A 26,326-nucleotide genomic window follows, 5' to 3' on the forward strand; every position below is an offset into this window, starting at 1 on the left:
TTCTTATAATATAGGAATTTATAATTATTATAGATTCCTTTACTCTTTTAAGCCTTCCGGCTACGCTTAGCGATAATTTAATAATCCTTCGAATAATGCCTTATTACGAGGTAAGTAGCAGAATTATCGAATGCCATTATCGCCAAGACGACAAGAATTCTGATAATTCTTGCGATAATGCCCGCGAGGTAAACAGGGCCTAAAGCAATCGGTATCCACCTCTGCAGGCCCGCAGGTCAAGTACCATCAATCCTGATTTCGTCACTCTCTTCACTCTCTCTCCTACTCTCACCTTCGCCTCGCGATGGCGCCAGCAACTCGCAGCCAAACGCTGCGAGAAGCGGCCGCCACAAGCACTGATCTCCCACAGCACAACCTCGCCGACCCACAACAGCTCAACGACACAATCCGCGAACGAACTACTTCCTCTCAAACAAGTCGTGCGAAATCGAGCACCGAATCAATTCGCATGCTACGAATACGATACCCGGATACTCCCCCGAAATTCATCATCGACTTATCGCTCCCGCCTGAACAACGCTATCTCGAAGTCTGCGCAGTTTTCGAAGAGGAAGTGAAAGGTCTCGTACCGCTTTTCGATGAAGTAGTTAGCGGTTTCCTCTACGGTGTACCGCTGAAATGGGTACACTTCGTCTCCCGGACATTAATGCGAAAAGTCTACGAGAAAGATGAGAATCGAGAATTAAAAGGTATCAGTCAGGCGGCTGGTGTGCCGATGTACTTGCTCGTATGCTTCAATGTGCTGTTGGATTTGTTCATGGGTTGTAGTAGTGGAGGAGCGGCGGTGAAGAGCGGGGATGGAAGTAAGATGTTGCATTTTCGGACACTAGATTGGGGAATGCCTTCTTTGAGGAAAGTTGTTGTGCAGTTGGATTTTCAGAAGGAGAAGGGTGGGCCGATTGTGGCTTCGAGTTTGACGTATGCTGGGTATGTGGGTGTGTTGACTGGTGTGAAGAAGGAGCTGAGTATGAGTTTGAATTTTCGGCCGTATCGCGTTGAGAAAGGGCAGTTATGGCCGGATACGAGGTATTATTGGCATTTGTTCATGGTGTTGATTGGGCAGAGGAGAAGCATATCGAGTGAGTTGCGACAGTTCCTGCTGCCGAGGAAGAAGAAGCATCGCTGGCGGTCGAATCTGCGAGAAGAGTGGGAATCATGGACGTATGAGGATACTGTGAGGACGATGTCATGTATGGATAAGAAGCAGAAACCGAAAAGGACGACGGCATGTTATTTATGCTTCAGTAATGGAACCGAGACAACAGTGATCGAGAAGGACTACAGGACATCAGTTTCGAGAAGCAGCAGAGAGATCATCGTGGTGACGAATACAGATCAGAACAGGCCCGACAGTACAGACTCTCAGAACAGTACAGCTCCACTGAACGGAGCTGGAAATCACCAAAACAGCACAACAACAACTCAAGAAGTATCAACAGAGAAACCTAACTCTCCCGGCCATCCCCCAGATCAAACCGGCATGGCAGCACTCTTAAAAGAAGCAACCGAACGTCAACAATGCGCAGAAGACAACTATCAACGAATACGAATGAAAAAAGGTGGATGGTGGTCATCAACAGCAGAGGAAGCAGCCTTCCAACCCCTCGTAACAGAAGAAGAAATTGTCGAATTAGTGCAAAAGTATCCCACCACGAATGAAGAAACGCATTTCGCGTGTGTTATGGATCCGAAGAAAGGTTGTGTCAAGTGGTGTAGACGCTGGGTGAAACCTGTTTCTGGGCAGTGGATTGCGAGGCATATGAGTGAGACGCTTTGAGGGCTGCACAATCGTATCCCACCAAATAGAAAATCTTGGCTCTATGTGACCCGGAAGAGCGCATAATTCATCTATTCCATATTCACTTAAGGAACTGGGCGGATTGAAGTCATTACATTGACGCACCATCTCGTCTGTAGGATGTTCAAGAGCCTTTCTTCCGCCTACATCTCCCTACTACTGCTACGATTGTCCTTGAATCCTTTGCTAAGTATCCGTAGAGCAACGACAAGAAAAAGAACCAGCGAAAGGAAGTAGCGAGCGAACTAGAACTTCAACTCAGGTCGAGCAGCAACAAGTAGCAGCTAACCTACACTGTCCGGCATCCATTTCCCGACAACAACCCACTACGCGCCCACGTCTTAGCTTAGCAGCATGAAGTCCAAGGCGAGAAACAGCTGCCGACAGGAGCTTTTTAGCACACCAAGCAGCTAAACGGATCCGGAAATCGATACGACTTCAGTGCGCATCGCTCGAAGCTGCCTGTCCGGCAGATACGGACGAGAAAGTCCTTGCGTAGGAAGAAATGGTCATTGGCGATTTGATCTCGTTGTCTAGCAAGCTCTCTGATACTATTTAGCTCTCATTAGCATTTGATCAGCGTATCAGAGAGCATACGTACGTAGCAGTAGGCATTCCCGTCGGAAACAGCACTGAAGCTACCAGTTGCGTAGCTCGAGAGGAGGATACGATACTGTAACCTCCCGCCAGTAGTTCACCGAATCATCTAGGCCCATCGATAACATGCGATGCTTAGCGCCAAGAAAGAAGAACCTCATTCCGCAGTTCTGCGTTTCCTGCCGGCTTAATACCTCTTCTTCTTACACGTCGGCGCATATTTCGGATACTTCGTCGTCGTAACAGTCTTCATAGAAGTCGTAGTATAATACTTCTTCACCGGACTTTTTGTATTCGTCTTCGTCACAGTCGATGTCGGCGTCTTCGTCACAGTCACAGTTGAAGTAGAGCACACTGTAACATCAGGAGGTGTTGCAGTTACTGTGATTGGAGTCACAGTAGTAGTGGTGGTTGTGACAGTGACCTGACCGTTTGAAATCTATGGTAGGTAAAGTTAGAATGTTTTCAGCAGGGAAGGGATATGGTTAACGTACTGTGCATGTTTCAGGATCCTGGCGAGCCACCAAAGGTCCTGTTTCCCGAGCGTAGCGGGATTTTGGAGGACGGCATTTCGATAAGACGGTCTTGGTTGTTGTTCGGTAGCAAGTTGAAGTATAACGCTTCGTAGGGACGACAGTGATAGTAGTAGTCGATGCTTTGCCAGTGGCCGTGATTGTCGATTGTGTGCAGACGCTGGTGACTGTACGTTCTGGTACAGTAGCCGTGGCAGTGGCGGTGTCCGTGACCGTTGTAGTGCTCGTGGTGGTTACACTCGTACACACCCGACTTGCCGTCGAAACGGCCACGCCGGGTAGCGCGTACAAGTTGAGGCCGTTTGTACCTCCACATCTCTGCTCGTCATTGCTGGTGCACGGAGCTGTGCATCGTACGTCTGCAGCCTGATACCTATCTCCGGGAACACCTCCGCACGAGCAGACACCTGGACCAGTAGACCCGACGGCCATCCCGAATACTGGGGCTCCGAAATTTCCGCAAAAGCTAGCACATTCTTCCAGTGTTGATGCAGTTTCCGGTCTTTGGAGTCCTGGAATGGATTGTCCCTCAAAGCAGCCAGCATAGTTGCTAGTGCAGATACGTTAGTGCTGCCTCAACCACACTCAGTCGGACTCACTATATGACTCCAACACCACGAACTTGGGCTTGGTTTGGGTTGGGATTGAAGCAATTTTGCACGTAAAGCGACTGTACCCTCGATTAGCAAAGACGATCGACGCAACGATAGGGTCGTCACCTACACCGACACCCACGCCGCCGCAGATCTGATTATGATTGCCCGGGCAAGGCCTGTTGCAGAGTGCAGGATCCACCGGATCAGCTCCTGCTCGAATAGTTGGAGAGCATTCGCAATTGAAGGAGCCAGCGGGCGATCCAATCCAGAAATATCGATCCATGCCATCAACAAAGATACCTAGGAAGCGACACCTGTTTGCACACTCTTCCAAGGAGTTTGCCCCGCCACCAATGTTGCCAGGACCAAGATCTTGAGCGGATAGACTATACTGCTGTCAGTGGGGCACGTTGGTTGTTGGTCATTGCTCGTGAAAGTGCAAATACCAATAAGCGAAAGAGTACTGTTGCACGTCGCAAGGCTGCACCGGGGTTTGTGCAGCGGCGATGCCAAGTAATAGCAATGCTTGCAGGATGCGATTCTGCATGTTGGGCGAAGGGTGGGAGGGGAGGAAAGTGGAAGGAGAATGGCGCGACTGTACTTGGGGGGCTTTTATTTTGTAGGTGGTGTGATGCGCCGCAGGGGCGTTGTGAGGAGGAATGATCCGCCGCCGCCGCCAGGCCGTAGGGGGATTTCTCTCGTCTTTGCCTTGATTTGGTAGATGATCGATTGCCCGCATGTGGCGCACATGTTAGTGAACTCTACCTGATTGAGACATCAGCTGATCGGTCGGGTTTGGAGCATTCTCAGGATGGCCCTCTGTATGAGCATGTTGTGACTGAGATGGAGCGGTTATTTCTAAGTTTGAAGAATCAAGAATCAACTGTATGCGACATTGCGTTGTCGCACTGTGGCCTGGACGCGGTCCAAATTGCAACAAGCCACACAGCAAGGCAGCGAGACTGCTGGCCAAGAAGAGGCCAAGAAGAAGCCACAAATTTCGAGCGATTGTCTTGGGTGATTGAGAGACAGCGAATTCGACATAACCAGAGGGTGTCGCTGTCGCTGTCGCTGTCGCTGTGGCGCTGGCTTGTCGTGATTTGCTTTCACAGCGCCAAGATGGCTCTCAAGCACAACGCACGATTTTCGCGACACTTTGGAGGAGTCGGAGGATGCGGTTCTGATCCTCAGCGTAAAGTTGGGATGTTCTGAACATGTAGGCTTTTACCCATTCCAGAGGGGTGGTCGTAGATCAGTCTGATCGCGTGCAAGGATCGACTATTCATCGAGGCCTTTGGACGACGATGACATTCGCGACTGTGCCTGTCGCGACGATGCGAGAAGATCATTTGGTGTTTGCTCCTAGTTTTCAGGATCCTACGTAGCGCTTGTGTGCATATGTGCCGGAGAATGGTAGTGGTATTCGCTGGTGCTAGTTTTGCTGGCTGCAAGAATCGACGAATGTCCTGAGATGCCGTCAGGCGATGCACAAGAGAGTCACTGCCTGCCTGAAATACACCGAGGCCGTTGAATGCCATGCGTGGAAGGTGATGTCGTCGCAGCGGAAGTAGCAGCGGAAGTCGCAGCGGCAGTGGAAGTGACGCGCACGTGACCCCGAACGCTTGAAACGGAGGCAGGCAGGGATTAGACAGCTGATAGATGGATGAGACGCAGTGTACAGCCATCTCTTTAATGCTTGTGCTGTGCTTCGACGAGAATCGCATCATCGTTGACGCGAAAAGCACTGATCTTCGCCGTTCGGAGCACTCTGCACGCGTCTTGAAACGACGCCTGTGCTCTTGCTCAATCTGGCTCCGGATCGGAGGCGCGGGACGATGTGCCAAAGATAGGCGAAGGCTGAAGCTGAACTGGGAGACGCGTCTGGGCATGCTACGCGTTTGCTCTGCTCGACATGGTCGAAGAAGGTATCAGCATGCGTAGCATCTCTCCATGCGAATAGCTGTCCATCTCAACATGGTATATTGCTCGCAGTCGCACAACGTGCTGCCGTTTCAACGTCATATAGCGCCGTCGAGAACCTGGTCCATCCGATGGAAAGTGGAGTTGCATCGAGGCACAGCCAACGCCACAATCACGGTTTGATTGGCGCAACACGTCGGACACGTTCAGGCTCCTCGCGAACTTCACACGACTTGAGCACGCACACCTTGCATTAGCCCCTCTTCTCTCACGCGGAGCGCAGCGTCTGTGTGTAACCTAAGGGAATGAGAGCGCAGCTGAATCTCCTTCGCGTTTGCACTTCTCTTCTCACACTGCACACATTCTTTTACGTTCATTATTGTGTGCAAGAGCAAAGCAGAGAAGACGTGAAGTCGCAGCTCACTGTTGTCCTTGACTACCGTGCCCGCGAACTAGTCCAGGGTGCTCGCTCCGCGCTTGTCGCACCTCAGCAATCCGACCGAGACGCGTATTTCATCGTCTACTGGAAGACCTGGCAAAATGACGGCTCACGTCCCAATGGCAAGAGTGCCTTTTGCACCACTCGACAACCCGCGTCTACAACATCTCGCGAGCGCGAAGAACCGTCAAAATGGTATGTGTACGGTGAAGCTACGCGACGCGTTCGAGTCGCTGACAGGGCTGTGTGAACAAAGGCGTCAACCTCGCTGCGGCGCAAAAGTCGGGCAAAACAAACATGAACAACATGAAGACAACCATCAGCAGCACAAGCAACAAACGTGCATACGAACCTTGCACATTCGATGAATTCGACAGCGAAAATGTCGACCCGGCAATGTTTGATTCGCCATCAAAGAAGACGAAAGGAAACGCGTTTGATCTTAAGCAGCAGAAGTCATTCACTTTCAGCTTGACTACTTCTAAACCCATGCCGGCGACGACAATTATGGCCCCACCTTCAGCTTCTCCTTCACCGCGCGCACTCTCAACTCCTCTCCGCCGGAAAATGTCCTCGCCGCGCGCGCCTCTGACTGCACCTGCTGGAAGATCCCCGAAGAGGAAACTTCTCGGTGTCGGCGGTGCTTCACGACGGATTTCTGCGCCTTTTACTCGTATTGATCCGCCTTCTTTTGGAAGTTCTTCGGCTTCTGCACTACCTTTCAGTCTCGACGCGGCGCTCAGTGGATCACTTCCAAACTCGAGTTCGAAAATGTCTGTCGCGGCACCTCCTTCCACAGGCGCGACCATCGCAGAAAGCATGCCCAAAAACTGGTTCTTCGAAATCTACGAAGATACTCCCGAAGAAGAAGCCGCGAATTTGATGGAGCACAGTACTCTTACCTTGGACTTGTCGAGTGATGATGAAGGGGAAATGGGGAAGAAGGAAGTTTATCGTGGGAAAGAGAATACGCCGCCGGAGGGGTATGATGCTCCTACTGCTTCTTCTTCTTCGCCACGTGCTGCTGTCACGACGACGACGGAGATTGTGAGGAAGAAGGTTCTGGCGAAGGATGAAATGGATGATGGGTCGAGGTCGCCGCTTTCGGACTTGGAGACGGAGGGTTTCTTTCCGGAGGGGCTGAGTAAGGAGTCTTTTGTGGTTGTTGATGAGGAGAAGACGGTGGCTGTTGTTGCTGCTGCTGCTGTGGAGGCTGAGGAGGTTGTTGACGTACCGGTCGTCGATGTCAAGGGGGATGTCAAGGGGGAGATCATTGTGTGGGAGAATGAGGATGTTGTTTGAGAGATGTTGTTGTCGACTTGGATGGCGGGTTTTCTGTTTTTGATTCTGTGCCAGTCAGGATTTCACTACTTTGAGGGCCCGCGTTTCTTTGCTGGGTCATTGTGAGCGGGAGACTGCTTCTTGTTACGATGTTTACGCTGTGTATGAATTCTATTGAGCATGAGAATATGTGAATTTTTGACTTGTGCCGGTTCTTTCCTCTCGTCGTTGTATTGAGCTCTAGGACTGGGATGGTGGGGTTGGCTTTTCGCATTGCGACTTACCCAATTTCACCCCTCATCTCTCTTTGTTGCGCACTTTGAATTCACATCCCACTTCGTCACTCTCACGGCTACGCCTACAATATTTGGACGGCATTGCGCGGCTGGACTGTCGTCGCGATGCGATACAGAGTAAGTTGATCATGTATGAACATATAGCCACTTGTATGCAAATGCTCAGCTTCAATTGGTAGTTTCCTGTTCTCGTCGCGATTCAAGTATGAGTCCTATACCGTTATGCTGTCGGTTTGCAAGGGCGTGTTGCTGTCGCATTGCGCTGTTGATGCCTGTTGAACGTGAGTGAGGTTCTTGATACGTTGTTGACTGTAGCGCCTCTTCTGGACGTCTGGAGGGATCTGTTCTGGAGTCATGGTCGTCGCGCTGCAGCCGGTTCGAATGGTGCAAGGTCCGGGCCTTGCATTGCCGTACTGGGAAACAAGACAAGCCATAGTCGAGGTTGCGGACTTATCTGTGTTCGGCGGCAGTCTCTCTTGTGGCAGATCCGGATCATGTCAAACTCGTGGTCGTCCTCGTCGCCGTCGCTTGAAGGACTCGGTCCATACTGCTGCTGCCACCATCGTCGCCGGCTGAATCATTCTCAGGCCTGTGAGATGCACGAAACATGCAGGCGAATGGCATACCATTCCGGATTGTACGCTGGAGGCTTTGCCCTGCGCACCTGATCTTACCCATCTCATCGTCGTCCACCAGTCTTGGCTGGAACACACTCGATGCCACCAAGAATTTCAAAGGTCATCACCAAAGAGCTCATCGCCGTCTGGAACGAGATGCAAAGACTATCATGTATTGTACCATGATGAAAGAGCATGCACACGGACAGTGGGGACCAGCGGTCAACGTCGTCGCCCTCGGCAATGCTGCGGGAGTGGCCCGAAAGTCGGTGAAGGAATATAATGTATTCCAAAATATTATCCTTCGCCCCCGCAAGGGGGCATTTGGTCAAGTAAGTGTACTCTAACATTTGACTGGTGGCTCCCACTAATTCGCAACAGTTTGAAACAATACAGAGAAGATTAGCAGTAAGCTTCATCGACGTTCCGTCAAATCGACCACCACTAACATACAACAGTGGCCCCTGCGTAAGCATCTTCCTACACCTTGATATCATCACAACAACTAACAAATCAACAGACTAAGGATGACACATGCAAACAAAGAGTGCTTCAAATTTTTTGGACTTTCTGAGGTCAAAGCAGAATGCAAAGCCAAGATTTCGCGATTGTAAGTTGTCCGCGGGTCGAAGGTTCGAAGTTTGGCTTTTTTTGCCGCAAAATCTTGGCTTTGCATTCTGCTTTGACCTCATCTCGTCAACACTCTAACTTGGTTGGTACCTACCGATCTGCCAAATATCGCCTGAGTTCGCAGTTTGATGCATACCAGCTGAAAGAGCTGAAAGAACGATAATTCTTTGAATAATGGCACAGCGTCTGTATTTCCGAAAGCATGGAAGGCCTCCCAGCTCATGATTGTGGCCATGAGCAAGACCTGACCGACAGAGATTCGGCTTGAGGCACGGCGATCTTTTACTTGCCAACATTGAAAGAGATATAGAGCAACCAGTTCCACCCAGCACTAGCTCCGAGGACGAGGATGGTTGTCAGCTCCTTTACTTGGAGCCGGCAAGATTTCGCCACAGATGACTGGTCAGAAACGCGGCTGAGAATTTTCTGGTCGCATGTCAAGACGATTGATTCTCCGGTGGACGTGGCTTGCCCGATACGGAATACAAGGAGATCCCGATCCTCATTGTGAGCGGCTGCGTCCAGGCCTCGTCGGCCAGCTCCCCAAACCATCTACGGATGCGTTCCGCAAGTCCATTAAATTGTTCCGCGACAGATACAACTCGAAGATCGCCAAATTTCGCGAAAGCAACCCAGCAACGCCCCTCAGGGATGTGCAAGACGAGGGATGGCTCTACGTCCGTCCCTTCAGCCGTGATAAGGGCGTTGGTAGTGTCAAGACACTCAACGAGAACCTCCACACCCGAGGTGCCGTTGTGGAGGATGACTCCGACGACGACGAAGCCAGATATTGGAGAGTAAGGCCGTGTGTCTTCGCCTGTGGAAGTACGACCCACCTGCGTCTAGCAGTACGGTCGACATTAGAGAACTCTGGCCACAGCACCAATACGACTCACGACAAATTTCACTACAACATCCGAAATACTACCTAGCATTGCCATTCTCGGCTTGACTACACGCTCTATTTGCATCTATTCGCATACCGCATACCCACGACTACTTTTGTTCTATTCTACTTGCATCACCACAAAACAAATACCGAACCTCTACTTGGCTACGAAAGATATGCTCCTATCTAATAGACTCTTTGCGAGAGCCATACAATAATGTTACCAAGCACGAAACTGGACATGGGAAGCATGCTGCCGGATGTTGTTAGCATGCCCGGAGACAGGCCTACGAGCTGAAAACTTCCGTGACCTTCCAGAATTGGGATGCTTTTCGAAGAGTGGCCTTAGTCATCTACACATGGCTTCAGCAGACCACTTGTGAGGATGCCAGGAGCAATGATAATGACCGCTAGCGAGTAACGTTTTGGCAGTGCAATATATGGACAGTGTCCATCTGTGTGCAATGCCAACAAAATAGGAAGGCGAAGGCCGGTGGCGCGGAAGCATAATGAAGCAACTGTGAAGGACTTACTATGGCGTACGTGGGAGACGTGCGAGGCCACTTTGCGTGGCTCGGGAAATAGGAGCCTTCAAATGAAGGTCGCTGCAAACAATTGTGTGAGCAAGTGAGGGAATAGGCCAGTGAGTCTGAGACTGAATGAGCGATCGAGTGAATGCTGATGCCGCAGCGCCGGTGTTTGTGAGGACCAGCGCACTTACACCTGACCCAACCAGGCCCACCCCAACCTCATACCACCAGCTTGACAAGTGCACACCGCGGAGGACGACATGGATCCATATGACGAAGACGTCGAGTCAAGAAGAAAGTAGGGCTGGCGCTCTGCACATGGCACGAGTAGGTGTCCTTCAACATGCCAGGATTCGATGATGGTGACCGCTTGCTGCAGAGCGTGCTGTTGGTGCAGCATGTCGAGGAGATCTCCATATGTGGCCCTCGGTCGAAATGAGAGGTCGAACACTGCTTGTACGCAAGCCATATGAAGCGATTCCTCTTCCGCTGGGAGTATTCCCGCGCTGCACAAGACAGGCATACGCAAGCGCTCGATGTCGCCCCGGAAGAGCGTTGTTGTACGACAAGCATTTTCTGACTTGCCCGTTTCGGCAGACGGGCAAGTAGAAGGAGAAACGAGATTTGAAAGATCCTGCAGGGGATCGGAGCGCACGAGAGCAGAGGTGATCGAGCTGGGACGTACCTCTACTGTGGGGCCAGTGTTGGTGAGGGCCGGCCAGTGCTTGCCAAGGCCAGTGTTTGCGTGAAGCTCCGAGGCGAGCATCCGCTGCTATCGCCGCTCTTCCACCCAACACCGCGAATTCGAACTCCTGCAACCCGAACTCGACCACTAAAAATCATGGCGGAAGAATTGGAGATCTACGACGTGGAATTCGATGGCCCGCCAGAGCCTAAGACGTACAGTGGCAGGTTTGGCTTGGCAGCAGATCTTCTGCGAGAGAAAAAATGGGCGCGAGCGGGATACCAAGCAAAGCTCAATCTCATGGACCTTTGGTTGCCTCGCCTCTGGCAGATCAAGAACTGCATCATCATCATCAGCAGTGAGGATAATTGGAATGAGGCGCAGGTACGTATGGGCGCTCAAGAGCGCTATTGGAGCCGCTTACTACTTGAATGGCAGGACGCTGACGGACAGACAGACCTACATTGATATCACCGAGGAGTTGTGGGAGGCCGCTCGCGCTGAACTTGGCGAAGAAATCGACAAATGGCCACCATCTTGCCGCTCCAGTTTCGAGAGACTGAAAGAAGACCAGGAGCAGCAGCGTGAGAAATGCAATCCACCTCCGAAGAGTGAAGAACAAGAGTACGAAGTCCAGGAAGGAGAGGAGCATGATCTCTGGCCATACGATGATGAGGATGATGAGGAGTGCATGGAGGAGGACCAGTACCATGCCGCATGTGACGAGTGGGACTCTGAGGACGAGCGACGTGACCGCAGCAAGGAGCCAGATGCACTGATGGCTCTCCGCATGACCTTGGAGAAGCCACAGGCGGTTGTTAGCGACGAAGTTGCGATTGAGAGCGCGCAATTGCAGCAGCACGGGAACTCTGGAGTGCGAGTGGAGGAGGAGCCGCAGGAAGAACTTCTGGACAGTCCTGAGCGACAAGAGGAGCAGAGATCAGAACTTGAGGCACCACATACTTGGTTGGCACGTCTGAGCATAGCAACGCAGAGCGTGAGATACATGTATTGAGCTGCCTCTCAGGCTCCTTCGGAAAAAAAGGTTCGTTGATTCCAAACTTTTGATGTCACTTCCACTTTCACCACCGTGTTTACACGTAGAAATCGCGTACGAGCTTGCCTTTCAACCCACCACCTCCTGTAGAGGCGGCGGAGGAGGAGTAGCAGGAGGATTATTAACTCGCGGACAGGCCCGCAAGACCGCTTGATCAATCGTTACAGTATGCAGAGGATAATGTCGGGCCGCATAGGGAGAGGGAGGCAGCAAAGCTTGGCACTGTTTGCTGTGCAACGCTCAGAAGTCTTCCGAACCCCACCGAACTCCTTTTCCTTTTCTCAACATCAACTTGCACCTTGCAAGACGCATCTAAAGGTGCACATCTCCAGAGCGCCGTGTGGTCTCTGCTAGAACCAAAGTCCGCGCAAAGCGAGACATTCCCCACGCACCTCACTGGCGTGCACTTGAGTGCGCACTTTGTCAAGCCGTCACGCGACGCCTGATTATCAAAAAATTTCAATCCGCGAGGCGACTCGCCTCAAGACCTCACCAGTCTCCGCCTCCGCCTCCGCCTCCGCCTCTAGTGATACCGCCTTCGAGGTGCGGCGCCACTGCCTCCGAAAAGTTCAGGGGCGCACTCTCGAGGGCCGTCCTCAAACGCCTGAGTTTCCAGAGCTCCGCGGACATCGACACACCTGGCCAACGCGCACAGAGTCATCAAATATGACTTCCACTCCAGCGCACAGTGTTCCTTATCTCGCTGCTGTCCAGCTTGCGGACCGTGCCATTCAGCTGCAAGCGGAGCATCAGAGAGCGGAGGCCGCCTGGGCAACAGAGAAGTCGGACTTCCTGAACGACAGAGATCGTGCCGAGGCCGCCTGGGAAATGGAGAGATCAGATTTTCTTAACGAGAGGACACGTCTGCTGTGCGAGAAAGTCGATCTCGGGATCGACAAAGCAGTACTCTATACTGCTAACGAGAAGCTCAAGAAGGAGAAAGCAGACCTCCGAGCTATCGTTGAGAAGCTGCGAGCAGAGAATATATACTTACGCACCAAAGAACCTCTCTGCAAAGAGCCGCTGCACATTTCAGCCGCGCACAGAGTTTTTGCGGTTCCCGAGCTGCTAGAGCAGATTTTGTTGCAGGTGCCGCATCCATTACAAGAGGAGAACCACTACTGTGCGCCGGACGACCTCTGGTATTTCTTGGAAAGACCGGTGCCACAGCTTTTCGAAATGCAACGCGTCAATCATCAATTTGCGGCCACGATCCAAGGTTCATCCGCAGTACAGAGGCGCGTGGGTCTAATCGAGGTTTTGAACGGCCGTGATGCTGAATACTCCTATGATGCTTATCTTGAACATCCCAGCTACCAAGCTGATCGCTCTGGTCTCAGACTCAAATCGGCTGCTACAGATCCTTTCCAGAAGCTCGACAGCGGACTGCCCAGTCTTGAGACATGGCCTCATGATCGTCTCAGCTTGCTCGGCTCTTGGACTCGCACCAAGGTCAATCTGAAGGTAACTGCAGCGCCGAAGGTGTTGTGGGATACTTGCTTCTTTGACGGGCGATGGGACATCACCCGTAGGTACGAGTTTTGGACAGAGCGAAAGACCACATGGGCAGAAGTTGTTCAGTGGATGGTATCGATCAGAAAGGACTATTTCGAGCGATGGATGGCCCTGCAAGCACTTTCAGAGATATCGCCTGACCTGTTCGCGTGATTTCTCTTCCGAGGGCAGTTTGCGCAAAGACGAATGTCGATGAATTACCGACGAAATTGCTTGCAAAAGGCAAGATCGCGCTTCGCTAGAACGGCGGGTACCGGGCCTAAAGATGGATTGGCGATCGGTTGTGATCCTCGTAGATGATCACGTCGTGAATGAACTGGTCACCGATCAAGATCCGAGATCCTTTGCGATCCTCTGCGATCAATCTTCACCATCAGAAGTAGAAAAGAAGTAGTAGCAGTAGTTTTCGCAGTATCACAGTAAAGAAGTCACTATCACGCACTGATCATGTCTAGCACCAGCACCGTCCTCGCCCACCTCACAACGGGCGTCATCACCCTCCTTGTCTTTTGCGTCTGCGCCGTCGCAGCCAATGCTCGACCAATCAACAGAGATGCTCCAGAAGGGCCTCCAGGACGTCCTCGGCTGAGAGGCGGAGCCAATCCCTCGCCTTACCGCAAACATCCTCGTCCCCATCCGCCAAGACCACATGGCGGCGTTGATCGAGGTCCACAGACTGGATACACAGGAGGTAATATTGATCCGGACGTCACGATTGGGAGTGGTTCGAAGTCGAATGATCACTGGAAGCGATATGTTGGTCTTGCAAAAGGTAGCAGGCACAAGGAGATGTGAAAGCGAACGACTTAGACCGTAGGACTGGGGGCGTGAGATCTGATAGTGGTATCAGGATCCAAGTAGACTGTTGATGACAGAAGGAGCATCTTTCTCCGTTGTATTTGAGGATCGTGATTTGCCATGGAGGGCGCACACGTTATCCGGGAAACACAGCATACGCACGAGGCATGCTTTCGCATCCCATAACGCATTATATTTCTTGCGATGAACGCAGCAACCATAGTCTCATTGCCTCCGCGTTCATCATTATTCCCTCTGCCATAATGTTCGACCACTCACTTCGCTTTCTTCGTCTGTTCGGTCTGCTGGCGGATGTAGTCTCCCAAGAACCCATTACCCACGAACTCGACATGTTTCGCGCGTTTCGCCAGAGAGACGATCCCGCTCAGCTCGCGGAAGTCGTTGATTCTGCTCAGCTCGCTGGGTTTCAAAGCCTGATTCTCGATGTCGTCGGAGCGGAAATGCCTCCAGAAGGCCGAGTGGCGTGGCAGAGTCAGAATGAGCTTTCTGGGAGCCTCAAGGGCCCGCAATTTTGCCAGTGCAGGTAATGGGCTCCCTACCAGCTTTGAGTCGCTGCGGTCCACAACGACTCGAAGAACTTGTATTTGTTGAGCAGTCCCGTACGAGATCTGTCCGAGAGCGCGAGCGAGGACATCTAGCGAGCCGAAGTTGAGGGCATTGCGGCCGTAGAACACAGGGAGTGCCTCGTGACGGACCTGCTTCGAGACACTCAAGATCGCGAGTAGCTTGGTAAGGCTATCCACGGCGAACTCATTCTCCGGCACCTCCTGAGCCTCGCTGTACGTGGGAACCTCCAGGTCCGTGCGAGACCAGACTCCAAAACGAACCTTGAATTCATCCGGTTGGCGATCGCGCTTGGCAAGTGTCAGACCGGGTTTCGGATACACCAAGAGCATCTTGTAGATCTTTTCGCGCAATTCAGCAGGCAAGTCCATAAAATTGAAGGATCCTCGCCTCGGGCGTTCGAGTTTGTCACGTAAATAGATGTGTGCAGCCTTGGCACAAACCGTGTACTCGTTTTCGCAGATGTTTATGTCATCAGACGGATCAAAGCTCCGAATGCACGTCAACGGATGTTCGAAATCTCTCGCAGCCTCATACAAGCCAGGAAGGACTTGCGTGAGGGTAGTCCAATCAAAGTACGGGTTTGCTTGATCGTCGTGCCACTCTACGAATGCCATTAGAGCTTGGCGGTTGTAGTATGGAAAGACCGACAGAATTTCGTCATGGATCGTCGAAAGATATTGAGGCTTGAGGTCGTTCAGGACGAGAATGATGACAATCAACTCCTGTGTGGTAAATGGCGGCTCATTCTTGCTTTGGCGCCATGGTCGCACTAGCTCTTCAACTTCATCCTTCAAAGGTCGTGGCTGGGGCGTGGGCTTGAAGCGTGGGCCCGTTGTCGGCCGAGACTGAGAAAGCAACAAGGCAAGAATAGCGGCGACGGCAGCTTTCGCTGCAACGACTGCACCAGGTCTGATTCCGGCCATTGTGTTCGTCAAGCTTTGTTGGCAGTTTTGGTTGTTTGGGGTGACTTGCTCGCTGAACTCGATACCAGAGCAGTATACCTGTCACAGTAAGTTGCCGATTAGAGGCTTTGAAGCTCGACTCGAGCTTTGCTGTCGTGGTAGACTGCTATCAAGTAGTGCAAGGGATCGAGTGATTGAAGTACTGATGACTTTCAGCTTCTGGTCCTGCCAAGGAGTGAATGGGTGTCCCTGCATTAAGGGAGCGGTTCATCGATTCACCAGTGAATAAATAGAACGCTCGGAAGATGAGGCACACCTTATAACAAGTGCGGCAACAACGGTCCTGAACGCACGCTCCAGCAAACAGGTTCATGCGGCAGAGCGCAAGTGACCACTTGCAGCCCCTGTGCCACCTGCGGTGAAAGAGTTCGCCTGGAGCAATTCTGATTCCAGCATGTTTGCGATTCGAAGATTTGTCACAACTCAGCTCTACAGATAGTGCCGATGCCCTGACACCTGTAGCATTCATGTTTGGGGATCACGAGCTGAAGGAGTTGCGAGCAATCCCTATCTTGGGAAACGTAGTTGCCAACGATTGCCGTTTCGCTTCTCCGGGATGCAATAGATGCTTGATCGGTGTCCATCACTTTAGCGCATACCGAATGGTCCTAATCTTGATGGGTACGGGCCAGGATCAAGACGTCAACTCCATAGAAGCAAGCACTTTGGTCTTGCACCTGGAAGCTCCAACATTCCACAATGCAAAAAAAAGTCCTTTTCTCGGCATCGCCTTTTGCTCAGTCCAGCCTCTGGCCTCAAAACGCCCGATTTTCATTCCAGACCCGCTGAAATGGACTTCGTTCGCAGAGAGGTCGCAGTACGTCCTGTGGAGTATGGCTGAGCTTCTTCGAATGCAAGGTCACATCCCTGGTCTCTTCTTGCCGCTTGCCGAAGCGACGAGCATGTGTGGTCGAAGCATGAACCTCCTGGTCCGATCTCCGATCTCCTTCAGTGACCTCGACTTCGTGGAGGGGTGGACGGGATGGAGTGCGAAGTCAAGCCAAGACCACGGTACGGCCCGCTGACTAGCGCATCCCGAAATTCATCCCCTACAACACAGTGCACTTTCTCTCCACACCTTCTGCCCAATGTCAACCAAACGTAAGTGAACGCTCGCTGCGATTTCAAACCAAACCAACGAGGCGATTGTTCCCTCGAATTTCCAAACTTTCAACGAAGCAGGCCGCCCTGCTATCTGCACTCCCAACCAAGCCCGGCGACGATAAGTCCCGCGGTTCCAACCACTTCCCTCATCACTACACTTCGCCGGCGGCGTGTGCCACGGTTTATTCTCTCCACCACCCACTGCGTCGGACCTCAGTCCCGCAGTTCTCAAAACCAATCCAACATTGATGCTTTGACACGCGTCAAGCATTTTCAAACATTCAAAGTCGCGCTCGACGTGACCATGGCTGCGAACGGTGAGTGGCCTGACGCGTTGAGTGACAAGATGCGCTCTGTGCTCGTGGAGAAGCTCGGATGGTCCAAAGCAACGACGCTTCAGGCACAGATCATCGATCTTGGTCTCAATGATGGTAATGTGAACATTTGCGCCAACAAAGCGGTGTATTCCGCAGGCCGTACCACTGGCGCTCTCATAGTCATTGCCCATCGTGTGCTGAGTGATGTTCGCAATGGCCTTTTGCCATTCGCAAATCCAACCTCGATCACTGCGGCAGACGGTCGGCCATCTCCCTACACTCCATACGCTCTTATCCTTGTGCACACGCGCGACCTCACTCGTCACATCAACACCACGCTGCGCACACTGCTCGACGATAAGGAAGAGCTCCTCGAAGTCCTGCACGAAGAGATCACCAGAGCTGATGAGGAGAAAATGAGCGGCAAATTTTGCGTCGCGACTCCTCGCGGGCTAATGCGAGCTGTCGAGAGAGGGGTGGTCTCGGGGTCGCAGCTCAAGTATGTCTTCGTAGACGACTCTGGCAGCATGTTGAATACAAACAAATTCGACGATCTCCTTCAAGCTGGGCTGTGGCCTCTTGTCGGTGACGCCCAAAGCTTGCACGAAGCTGAGATGCGCTTCATGATATGTACGATGGGAGAAGCAACCGAAGCTCTCAGAGACACTGTCACCACGCACATGATTCCCTATCAGTGTCTTCGTCTCGCGCAAACCGTCAACGTGCAACATGCACTGCGCCGAATCAATTTCCATTTCGACCATGTGCCGCCAAACACGAAGGGCTCCGCTACCTTGAAGCGATTCTTTGACCAGTGGATGGCGACCGGCCCATTCAGCGACCACGGCAATAAGAAACTGGTCATATACGTCGCCAACAACAATCAGGTCGACAGCGTCGCATGGGAGCTGAAACAGCTTCTACAGGAGCATAAGAACAGCAAGAACTATGCAGCAACTTTTGTGGCTAGAATGTATGGCGTCCTAGTGTCTGGCACGGAGGAGGGCAAATCACCTCGCGACAATGGGTTCAGGAAGTTCCAAGATCCAGACAACCCGTGCTGTACCCTAGTCGCAACCTACATGTCGTCGGCCATCCAATTCGTGAACAACCCGAACATCTGCTGCCTAGAGCTGCCTATCACGACACAAGAGGAACCTGGTACGGCAAGAGTGCAGAAGTGGTTTCGTGCCGTGTCGCGAGCGGGCACAGGAGAGAAGAATGGAGAAGTCTGGACGATGTTGAGGACCTGGGAGCGACAAGTACCATATGATAACGGACACATCGAGATTGATGACAAGACTGTGGTCTCCAAGATCGTTGAGCAAATGGAAGAATTGCAGATTCCGGTCCCGCAAGACCTGACCGAGGGCCCAGATCTTGAGCCTCTCCCTCCATCTCGAGCCTATCAAACAGATCGTGGTCCCGCTTCAGTGCCTGCGTTCATGGCCCCTATTGTCGCTCGTGCACATGCATCCGCAAATCGCGGGTCAAATGTCAGCCAATCGCCGGTGGCAAGTGCAGCTTCTCAGTCTCAACTTCCAGCTCTCCAGGGTGCTCCGATTGGTAGAGTAGCAGCTTAGGGAGCTGATCATTCTACTGATGGACCACTACCACCTCGACACATGCTCAAACCGGTCTCACGTCGGGAGACTGGCCGATTTCCAGAGTCTTTCGCGGCTGAGCCCAAGTATCAGGCACAAGGAACCGGTGCCCGTCCAGAGCAAGAGCAGCGCAAGTCATCTGACGGCATGAGTACCCATCCATTCAAGCAGGGCGCAAAGAGAGGTTTTGAGGAATGAGTGCGGAAGAGGCTGCAGTAAAGAGACAAGATGCACCACCAAGACTTCGTAGGGTCCACACAGTCGCCCCACCAAGTAGGGGATATCAGTGGCAACGGGCCGGAATAATCTGAGCTTGTGCATGCCAGAGTTGGCTTGAGAACATGCTCAGCAGCAACTAGATAAGAGGATTCACAGACCTTCGAGGACAGATGATACCGCCAGCTTCCGACCGCAGACGAGGCCAGTGAGCCTCCTAGTAGTAATGAAAATGAAAACTTCGAAAATCCTGTCGTCTTGAGACTCCGTCCCTGTCATAAGTGTGAGTCTGGTGTTATGTTGATGTCAGTGTTGTTTCGATGTGATGTACGTGCGCCTTGTTGTTCTACTAACCTATAGGAGTTCTCCGCTGCTTCAGACCATAACTCAGGTTGAGTGGCAGTGTTCGAGCAGCTAATATACAGGAACAGTCGACGATCGATGAGAATGACATGAAGAAGTTTTCGCCATGTCTGGAGGACGTTCTCACCTGAACGTGCCTCACGAATTTGTCGCGGCAAGAACTGTCTCCTTTCAGACGTAGCTACCTACATTGCTCCTTCCACGCATTCGATTGGCTTTGGAAGGTGCGTCTGAGGTGGAGACAGGACGAGAGCTTTCGATTTCCCCATATCCGACAAGTTGCACAACACCACCAAGGGTCAACATGAACAACCGAGCAATCACACAGAACGGGCTTCGTAGCCAAGAAGTGCCCCACATCGCACAGAGATCATGGTACCATACCGCAGACCTAAACTTCGTGCGTCCAACAGTGCTCGGCGTTCGCGCTACCGACCAGCAAGCAGGTGGACAGTACAATGGGAGCAGGTTGCCGCGCACGAAGCAATCTACAGACGAAATAATGAACCAGATCAAAGCTCTTACTGTTACTCACAGCAATGCTGGCCCTCGTGATGTCCCGTTCAAGTTCGCGACTTAGGCTCTGGAAGCGGAAGACCTCCTCAAGATGGAGAACACGGCGTCGCGACTTTCTGGACAGTTGTGGGAGGTGACCAACCCAGACTCCATTACCTACAGCGCGATCCGAGAGCATGTGGAAGTATACGACTATGATGTGCACGTCTGGAATATCGGGTGTGAAGCTGCCCGCAAGGGCCTCCAAATCCAAGGCGAGAGCCAAGCCGAGCGAGCAGCACTCGAGGTTGAGAGCACCCAGTTGCTTGCCGCGATAGACGATTGCACTGAGCGCATGGTCACGAAGTTTGAGGCCATCATTGAGAGCTACCGACAAGGCGGAGCAGCGGTGGCTGTCTACCGACCGCGCCTCGATGGCAACTTCAACAGATTCCAGATCCACGCGAACAAGGAGATGGCACGCTTGCAGCTCCTTCAAGACAGATTTTCCACACGACCGGACTCTTGCCGCCATCTTGCCGCTGGGGAGCAGCCTGGTGCGATCAAGCTCCCATAGAAGTACCTACACCCAAACGAGCGTGAGGACATCATGAACGAGAAATTCGAAGACATGTGGTACCAGTTCTGGCGCCGTCGAGACCGGCAGTCGACCCGATGCTCGTCATGGTCCAAGAAAACAACGTAGACAACAGTAATTTGCCATATCGCTTCGTGAAGAAGTACTGGGCGTACGGCATGGACGTAGCCTACCGCACTTGAATCGTACCGAATACAGACTACGAAGAGATTCCGATCCGTATCGCAAATGGATACCTCCAAGGCCTCATCGATCAGCTCCCAAACCCATCGACTGCTGGTATCTCTGCCACATTGGCTGGTAGCAAGGCAGTCAGAATGACGATGAAGCTGGACGGCGCTGATTCCAAGTGTCGGAGACAAGCAGTATTCCTCCTGTACCTCCACAGCACCGGCCGGATGCGAGGCGGTCAGTATAAGAATGGTCTGGAACAGACTCGGACGACCCGCTGGAGATATGTAGCGTGCCTCCTGCATCTCTGTAACATCGAATAAATCTGTGAGGCAATCCCAGTGACAATGGCCTGGAATGGGGTCAAGCAAAACATTCGAGAGGTACATGGTATGTCTTGTATCTCTCTTCAATCTGTCAAATGCAAGGCAACAAGGGTAACAATGGTCCGGAACGAGCACAGTGCCCAGGTGAGAAAAGGCAGGCATGTGGCAGTCGCGTGCGCGGCCCAGACCTCCTCTATTCCTCGTGCCAGCTGGGCGATCGCGCTTCAGGGGCTCGGGGCGAATCGTGGTGCTGGGCACGAGTTTCTTGAGCAGGATGCGACCGGCGAAGTCGCCGCAGTTCTCGCTCATCTGCACATCTGGGCCGGCTGGTACGCAGAAGCTGGATGAAAGGTCAGCTTCCTGAAACGCAGAATGGTCGTTGTGGATGAACTTGCATGGATCCTACTCCGTGGCTGGTCTCGTGCTCGATCGATCCCTCGGGATTTCCTCAGTCGCCGTAATCTCCACGATCTTCTCGCGGATGCGTCGAGCCAGTTCTAGGTTGTCTTTGAATGCGTTGTTTCCGTCAACTGCAACCTGCTTGTGCGTCAGTGAGTGGTCCTCGAGCTCGAAGAGAACAACGCACATAATACCACTCCAAATTCTCGTCCGGCTTCCGTGCCTTAGCAACTTTCGTCAAGCGAGGCTGTTGGAATAATGGTCGGCCGGAGGCGTTCGTGCACCGATAAACTATGAGCAAGCTCTTCTGTGTGTAGTTTGGAAACCTCGTGCACGTGGTTCGACACTGTCTTGACCGAGTCGAACTATATGTGCTCTCCGATGGCCCACGTGTGGACACTCTCCAGCTGGTTGACATTCGTTGGCTTCATCATGCTTTCAAACAAGGAAGCAGCGTTACCGCAGTGAGCAGTGGTGAGTGAGGAGCACGGCAAGGTTTTGTAGGGTCGCTCCTCGACTTGCGTTCCTTTTCGAAGAGAACGGTGCGACATCCTCATTGTGAAACTCGTGGATGAAGCTGTATTCTCGTTTCTCTGCACGTGGCTTCAACAAGCGACTTGTAGCATATTGGAATCAATAATCTTGATCGTTCACCGAGGAACGTACTGGCAGTGTGATATATGAACAGTGTCCAGCAAGATCACCAGAAACACTGCATGACAGCTGACTAACCTGACGCTCAACAGTCTTGCTCCAGCTGGTCACCTGCAGCACACTCTTGCCCAAAAGAAAGTGGACGAGCTGAGACTCATCTTTGGCTTCGGAGACTGTGGTATATCTGTGCGATTGCTCTTCTCTTGTCCAACGTTAATAGCAAAGTTCGGGTGCACCTCAAGACGACTCTTCGAGGCAACGTCTCGCCCAGGGCCACTCAAGTGAGCCGAGAGCCAATCTCCGGAGATAGGTGTGATTTGGCGCGATTGTTTCGTTCTCTTTTTTCGTATACTGTGATGGTCGGTGGCGGAAGGTGCTTATGTCTCAAGCGGTTATCCGCGTTGCGCTCTTGTTCGTGACCAGGCCGGCGTGCTGATACCCTCCATGCTTTGGTAGAAATTGGAGCCCTCGCTGTCAATACATGTATCTGACGCTCTGCATTGCTATGCTCAATCCTTTCTCCTTCTCAGACTGCACCTCCGAAGTATGGGTGACGTAAGCTACGGAACGGAACAATGAAGATGCAACGACTCACTCTGTGCTTCCTGTATCTCTGCAATAATAGCTGATTCCGAGGCAGTCATCGTAACGATAGCCTGGACTGGGCTCAAGCGGACGGCCCGAGACATACTGCATGCGTGCTGTATCTCTGCGGTAATGACTTGTTGTAAGGCAGTCGATAAAGGGGTAGTTTGCAACGAGCTCAGGCGAACTTCTGGAAATGCTATCTTCTATCGCTCCGAAATTGTCATTGACGAGAAAAAGCACTACGATGCCCTCTCGTGCTTGCTCTAGGCTGCTGTTCGGACTATTCGTCCGATAACTTGTTTTCCGACTGCAGAGTTCCGATGCTGCTCGAAAATGGAAATGCGTGTCGCCACTATGGAGTGCAGCCTGTAGAGGTCTTGATGTTGGAGTCCGATCTCAGCATTGAAAGCATGTCCTTGTTCAAGCGCTATGCAAATGTGTCAGTCTGAGCGCTGCATTCTCGGGGCAACCAAGCCTCACCATATGTTTTCCCCTTTGCGCCATCTTTCAAGCAAAGACATCGGGCGAGATCGACTTCAGTGCCTGCCAGCACATACGACGCTCCCGAAAATCTTTCCTCGCCAACAACATCCACTGAACCAGCTCTCCCCATGTGGTCTCTCGCCCAGTCTCATAGTCATATGCCCGGCGAAAGGCGGCAATCCTTAATGGGCGGTGAAAGAACGCGCTGCCGAATTCCATGAAGGTAAGTTCTTCTGTGAGCCGAGAAGGCAAGCGATCCGCCTGCAACGCCACCTTGATCTGAGTCCAAGAGCCGACCACTTCGATGTTACCCGGCCACAATTTGCGATGGTGCAATAGAATATCGAGCTTCCTTAAAGGCTTCTCAATGGCTCTATCAACGAGGAACCCCAAGGATTCCGCATATATGAAGCCAGTAACGTCGAAGAGCGGGACAGCTTGGGTTGCGACCAGAATGTCATCTCTTTCGGTAAGTTCTAGCAGTCCCATGCGCCTCTGCAATGCTGGCGACGTCGCGATCATCGCGGCAAATGCATGGTTCACTCGTTGTAGTTGGAAAAGCTGCGTGACCGGCCGTTCAGGGATGAGAAAATTGGTGTAAGCGGTCTGGTCTTGCAACGTCAAGGTATGAGTTACCTGCAACAGGATGTGTTCCAGCAGCTCCGGAATGGCGAATACGCGATGAGCCGCTGAAGTATGCAGAGGCTCTTTGCACAGAGGTCGTTCAAGGTGCAAAAATCTGATTTCCGCTTGCAGGTCTTCGATAATAGCTTGGAGATCGCCGTTAACCATCTTCAACTCCTCGCTAGAGTTATGAAAGCGCACTTGCTCTACTTTGAGATCGACGTTCTCAGATAAGAGGCGTGCTCGCTCGTGTAACAATTCCTCTCTTTCTTGCTGCCAAGCATCTTTCGCTTTTTGATGGTCCGTTCGTAGCTGCATAGCACAATTCGCCAGGTGCATCGCCACAACATATGGGACAGTGCGTTCAGCAGTGGAAGACATGGATGAGGGCTTGATGCACCTGGTGGCAAGTTCCTTTCCTTCTCGCGAACTTCACTCAGAGTTGTCGACAGATGCTCCGTGGACGAGTGGCCCAGGTATCGCTGTGTCGTGCCGTTTCGCTGAGCTAGAGGCTGGATATCTGCGCGTCTTTCCCGGATGATGATAGTCTCGCCTTCGCTTCGTGGGTCTGAGATGGATGTGCGCTCCGTGCTCTGCCTGGGATACGCTCTTCCGATCCTCGTATCTCTGGTTCGAGCAGCGTCTCTGGGGCACCCTGCCTCGAGAAGCGACGCAAGCGTAGCACGAAGCTTGCGACGAGAAACCACACAGCGAGGAGGATCTCGGAGTCTCTGTTTGCTGTGCGGAAGTAAGCCTCTGGAGAAAGATGTACTTTCTGGCGTTCAAATTCAATCGTTGCGCGACAAATCGAGGGAGTGTACACCTTGATGTTTCTGGGGAGGTTTGTTGCGCAGTTGGCCTTCGCCAGGTCGATCAGGAGAGCTGTGTCAACAGGCCACGAACGTGGGCTGCGAGTTAGTCTGGGTAAGTTGTCTCGTGGTCTGCGAAGTCTGGTGATATTGGCTGTTTGCACCTCTCGACGTTGCGTGAACCTGCCGACCTTCACTAACTAGGTCGAAAAGCGATGATTCTGGAAGCTGGTAGCGATCATTGCTGAGAACAGAAAGAAGGAATTCGAAAAGACCTAGAAGAACCCCACTTGACTAAGGGCAAACGTTCGCTAGGTATCGGAGTTGCTGCCTGAAGCTTTACTTGCACTTGTCGATTCGTCTTGGTGATTCACGTCTTGCTCGGTACTGTCCGCTGGAGTGGTTCTCTCAAGGCGTGGTCCGCATCTCAGGTGTACGGGGTTTCCAAGTGCTTCCGAGGGTCGCTCTGCGTTGGTCGTGTCCGGAGACCTTCAGCTAAAAATGTAAGTCGCAGAATGGATCAGTACTCAATCATTAGTGAAAACGCCATACTCTCTCACAATCCTCGTACCACCCGCTTACCACTCCCCTGCGCGTGTGAACGAGACCCGAGTAGAGCAAAACCTGTACAAATCTGCTGAGCGAGGCTATTGTAGCATACCAGAGCGCGCTGAACCACGCCTCCGTCTCTCCAACACCCTTCTGTATTGCTTTCTCCACACATCACACCCCATCCTGTGATCCTCACCACTCTATCCAGTTCTCATCTTATCGTGTTCTTCACGAGCTCTCTGGGTACATGGTCTCCTTAAGGTTGATTCCAAGCTCTTCCCGGATACCACTGAGCTCCTGAATGTACTCATCATACTGTCCCTTGTTCTCAACCTTGGCCTTGATTCCTGTAGCGAACATAGTCAGCTCCACGCCTCGCATTCCCTCGGCATATGGTATGATTTACCCTCAAATATTCTCACGGCAGTTGGGTAGTCATCAACCCTCCGCGCAGCCCTCAATGCAGCGGTGATGACGGAAGGCGATGGGACCAAATCGTAGGCGAAAGCATTGTTGAGGTTGCGCTGCAGCTCGAAAACATCCTGGACTTGCTCGAACTCCTTCTCGTACCTGCATTAGATGCATGGTTAGCACGTGTGTATCCCAAACTATCGCATCTCATGACCTGGTCCGATGGATGAGGCAGTTTGCGGGCGTTTTCCACGCTCTGTCCACTCCCCTCCAGCCATTGACATCCGGAATGGCCCCGGCCGCAACTCTGCATCTTACCTGGCGGTGAACTCCTCGAAGCTCTCCTCGTGGTGTGGGTCATGCGCGTCGTGATCGGCGAATTTTGTGGTCGCGGTGGAAAAGGCAGAGGTGGTAGGGCGGAACTGTGAGACCTGGAAGCTGCGCATTGGGCGGACGCGGCAGGACTGCGCACTGAAGCGCGATGCCCGCGCTACACGAGCGAGGACGGCGGAAGACATTGTATCGGCGAGGAGTGGAGAGGGGATTGAGTGTGTTGACGGCGGTGGTGGTGGTGATGTTGCTGGCGCTGGCAACCAAAAGTCTGTGTCGTCGTTCTCAATCCAGCTTGCTCCTAACCTTCCCGCTGGTCCTTGCCAAGGCGCTCGGCTAGATTCCGGCCTTTTGATTGCACGTCGCCGACAACACGACGGCGATGTGTTGATGAGTGTTATTTACGACTATTCGCGTGATACAATGCTATTCTACCTACTGCGACAATGTCTGCCACGCGATCTTTCCAAGCAAGGAAGATCTTGAGCTTGAAGAGCTGCCATCTTTTTCAGCCAATGAGCTGCAAGCTT

The 26,326-nt window shown here is 52.3% G+C and overlaps 13 protein-coding genes across 13 annotated transcripts; 9 read left to right on the top strand and 4 right to left on the bottom strand.

Annotated features, from left to right (window-relative positions):
- Window positions 1-304: 304 nt before the first annotated feature.
- RHO25_011284 (uncharacterized protein) lies at window positions 305-1,798 on the top strand (the record flags this gene model as incomplete). The annotated part of the gene is made up of 1 exon (XM_023601863.2): window positions 305-1,798. The coding sequence occupies one exon, from the start codon at window positions 305-307 to the stop codon at window positions 1,796-1,798; it is 1,494 nt and encodes a 497-aa protein (XP_023451180.1).
- Window positions 1,799-2,603: 805 nt separating this feature from the next.
- Window positions 2,604-4,092, bottom strand: RHO25_011285 (uncharacterized protein; the record flags this gene model as incomplete). Its single annotated transcript, XM_023601862.1, has 5 exons — window positions 2,604-2,855; window positions 2,911-3,499; window positions 3,549-3,619; window positions 3,673-3,931; window positions 3,992-4,092. 5 exons carry the CDS (start codon window positions 4,090-4,092, stop codon window positions 2,604-2,606), a joined length of 1,272 nt encoding a protein of 423 aa, XP_023451181.1.
- A 1,931-nt stretch (window positions 4,093-6,023) lies between these two features.
- RHO25_011286 (uncharacterized protein) lies at window positions 6,024-7,206 on the top strand (the record flags this gene model as incomplete). Its single annotated transcript, XM_023601861.2, has 2 exons — window positions 6,024-6,099; window positions 6,161-7,206. The coding sequence occupies 2 exons, from the start codon at window positions 6,024-6,026 to the stop codon at window positions 7,204-7,206; spliced, it is 1,122 nt and encodes a 373-aa protein (XP_023450694.2).
- A 1,074-nt stretch (window positions 7,207-8,280) lies between these two features.
- On the top strand, window positions 8,281-8,672 carry RHO25_011287 (uncharacterized protein; the record flags this gene model as incomplete). Its single annotated transcript, XM_065603391.1, has 3 exons — window positions 8,281-8,430; window positions 8,480-8,566; window positions 8,619-8,672. The coding sequence occupies 3 exons, from the start codon at window positions 8,281-8,283 to the stop codon at window positions 8,670-8,672; spliced, it is 291 nt and encodes a 96-aa protein (XP_065459463.1).
- A 490-nt stretch (window positions 8,673-9,162) lies between these two features.
- On the top strand, window positions 9,163-10,031 carry RHO25_011288 (uncharacterized protein; the record flags this gene model as incomplete). Its single annotated transcript, XM_065603392.1, has 2 exons — window positions 9,163-9,525; window positions 9,888-10,031. 2 exons carry the CDS (start codon window positions 9,163-9,165, stop codon window positions 10,029-10,031), a joined length of 507 nt encoding a protein of 168 aa, XP_065459464.1.
- Window positions 10,032-10,988: 957 nt separating this feature from the next.
- On the top strand, window positions 10,989-11,847 carry RHO25_011289 (uncharacterized protein; the record flags this gene model as incomplete). The annotated part of the gene is made up of 2 exons (XM_023601859.1): window positions 10,989-11,216; window positions 11,290-11,847. The coding sequence occupies 2 exons, from the start codon at window positions 10,989-10,991 to the stop codon at window positions 11,845-11,847; spliced, it is 786 nt and encodes a 261-aa protein (XP_023451158.1).
- Window positions 11,848-12,555: 708 nt separating this feature from the next.
- Window positions 12,556-13,557, top strand: RHO25_011290 (uncharacterized protein; the record flags this gene model as incomplete). Its single annotated transcript, XM_023601858.1, has 1 exon — window positions 12,556-13,557. The coding sequence occupies one exon, from the start codon at window positions 12,556-12,558 to the stop codon at window positions 13,555-13,557; it is 1,002 nt and encodes a 333-aa protein (XP_023450695.1).
- Window positions 13,558-14,477: 920 nt separating this feature from the next.
- On the bottom strand, window positions 14,478-15,713 carry RHO25_011291 (uncharacterized protein; the record flags this gene model as incomplete). The annotated part of the gene is made up of 1 exon (XM_023601857.1): window positions 14,478-15,713. The coding sequence occupies one exon, from the start codon at window positions 15,711-15,713 to the stop codon at window positions 14,478-14,480; it is 1,236 nt and encodes a 411-aa protein (XP_023450697.1).
- A 1,447-nt stretch (window positions 15,714-17,160) lies between these two features.
- On the top strand, window positions 17,161-18,756 carry RHO25_011292 (uncharacterized protein; the record flags this gene model as incomplete). Its single annotated transcript, XM_023601856.1, has 1 exon — window positions 17,161-18,756. The coding sequence occupies one exon, from the start codon at window positions 17,161-17,163 to the stop codon at window positions 18,754-18,756; it is 1,596 nt and encodes a 531-aa protein (XP_023450696.1).
- Window positions 18,757-19,660: 904 nt separating this feature from the next.
- Window positions 19,661-19,936, top strand: RHO25_011293 (uncharacterized protein; the record flags this gene model as incomplete). Its single annotated transcript, XM_065603393.1, has 1 exon — window positions 19,661-19,936. The coding sequence occupies one exon, from the start codon at window positions 19,661-19,663 to the stop codon at window positions 19,934-19,936; it is 276 nt and encodes a 91-aa protein (XP_065459465.1).
- Window positions 19,937-19,963: 27 nt separating this feature from the next.
- Window positions 19,964-20,428, top strand: RHO25_011294 (uncharacterized protein; the record flags this gene model as incomplete). Its single annotated transcript, XM_023601855.1, has 1 exon — window positions 19,964-20,428. One exon carries the CDS (start codon window positions 19,964-19,966, stop codon window positions 20,426-20,428), a length of 465 nt encoding a protein of 154 aa, XP_023450699.1.
- A 2,666-nt stretch (window positions 20,429-23,094) lies between these two features.
- Window positions 23,095-24,075, bottom strand: RHO25_011295 (uncharacterized protein; the record flags this gene model as incomplete). Its single annotated transcript, XM_065603394.1, has 1 exon — window positions 23,095-24,075. One exon carries the CDS (start codon window positions 24,073-24,075, stop codon window positions 23,095-23,097), a length of 981 nt encoding a protein of 326 aa, XP_065459466.1.
- A 1,208-nt stretch (window positions 24,076-25,283) lies between these two features.
- Window positions 25,284-25,984, bottom strand: COX6 (Cytochrome c oxidase subunit 6; the record flags this gene model as incomplete). The annotated part of the gene is made up of 3 exons (XM_023601854.2): window positions 25,284-25,402; window positions 25,462-25,625; window positions 25,785-25,984. 3 exons carry the CDS (start codon window positions 25,982-25,984, stop codon window positions 25,284-25,286), a joined length of 483 nt encoding a protein of 160 aa, XP_023450698.1.
- Window positions 25,985-26,326: the final 342 nt, after the last annotated feature.

This window comes from Cercospora beticola, chromosome 7 (assembly GCF_033473495.1).
Source record: "Cercospora beticola chromosome 7, complete sequence".
Lineage (NCBI taxonomy): Eukaryota > Fungi > Ascomycota > Dothideomycetes > Mycosphaerellales > Mycosphaerellaceae > Cercospora > Cercospora beticola.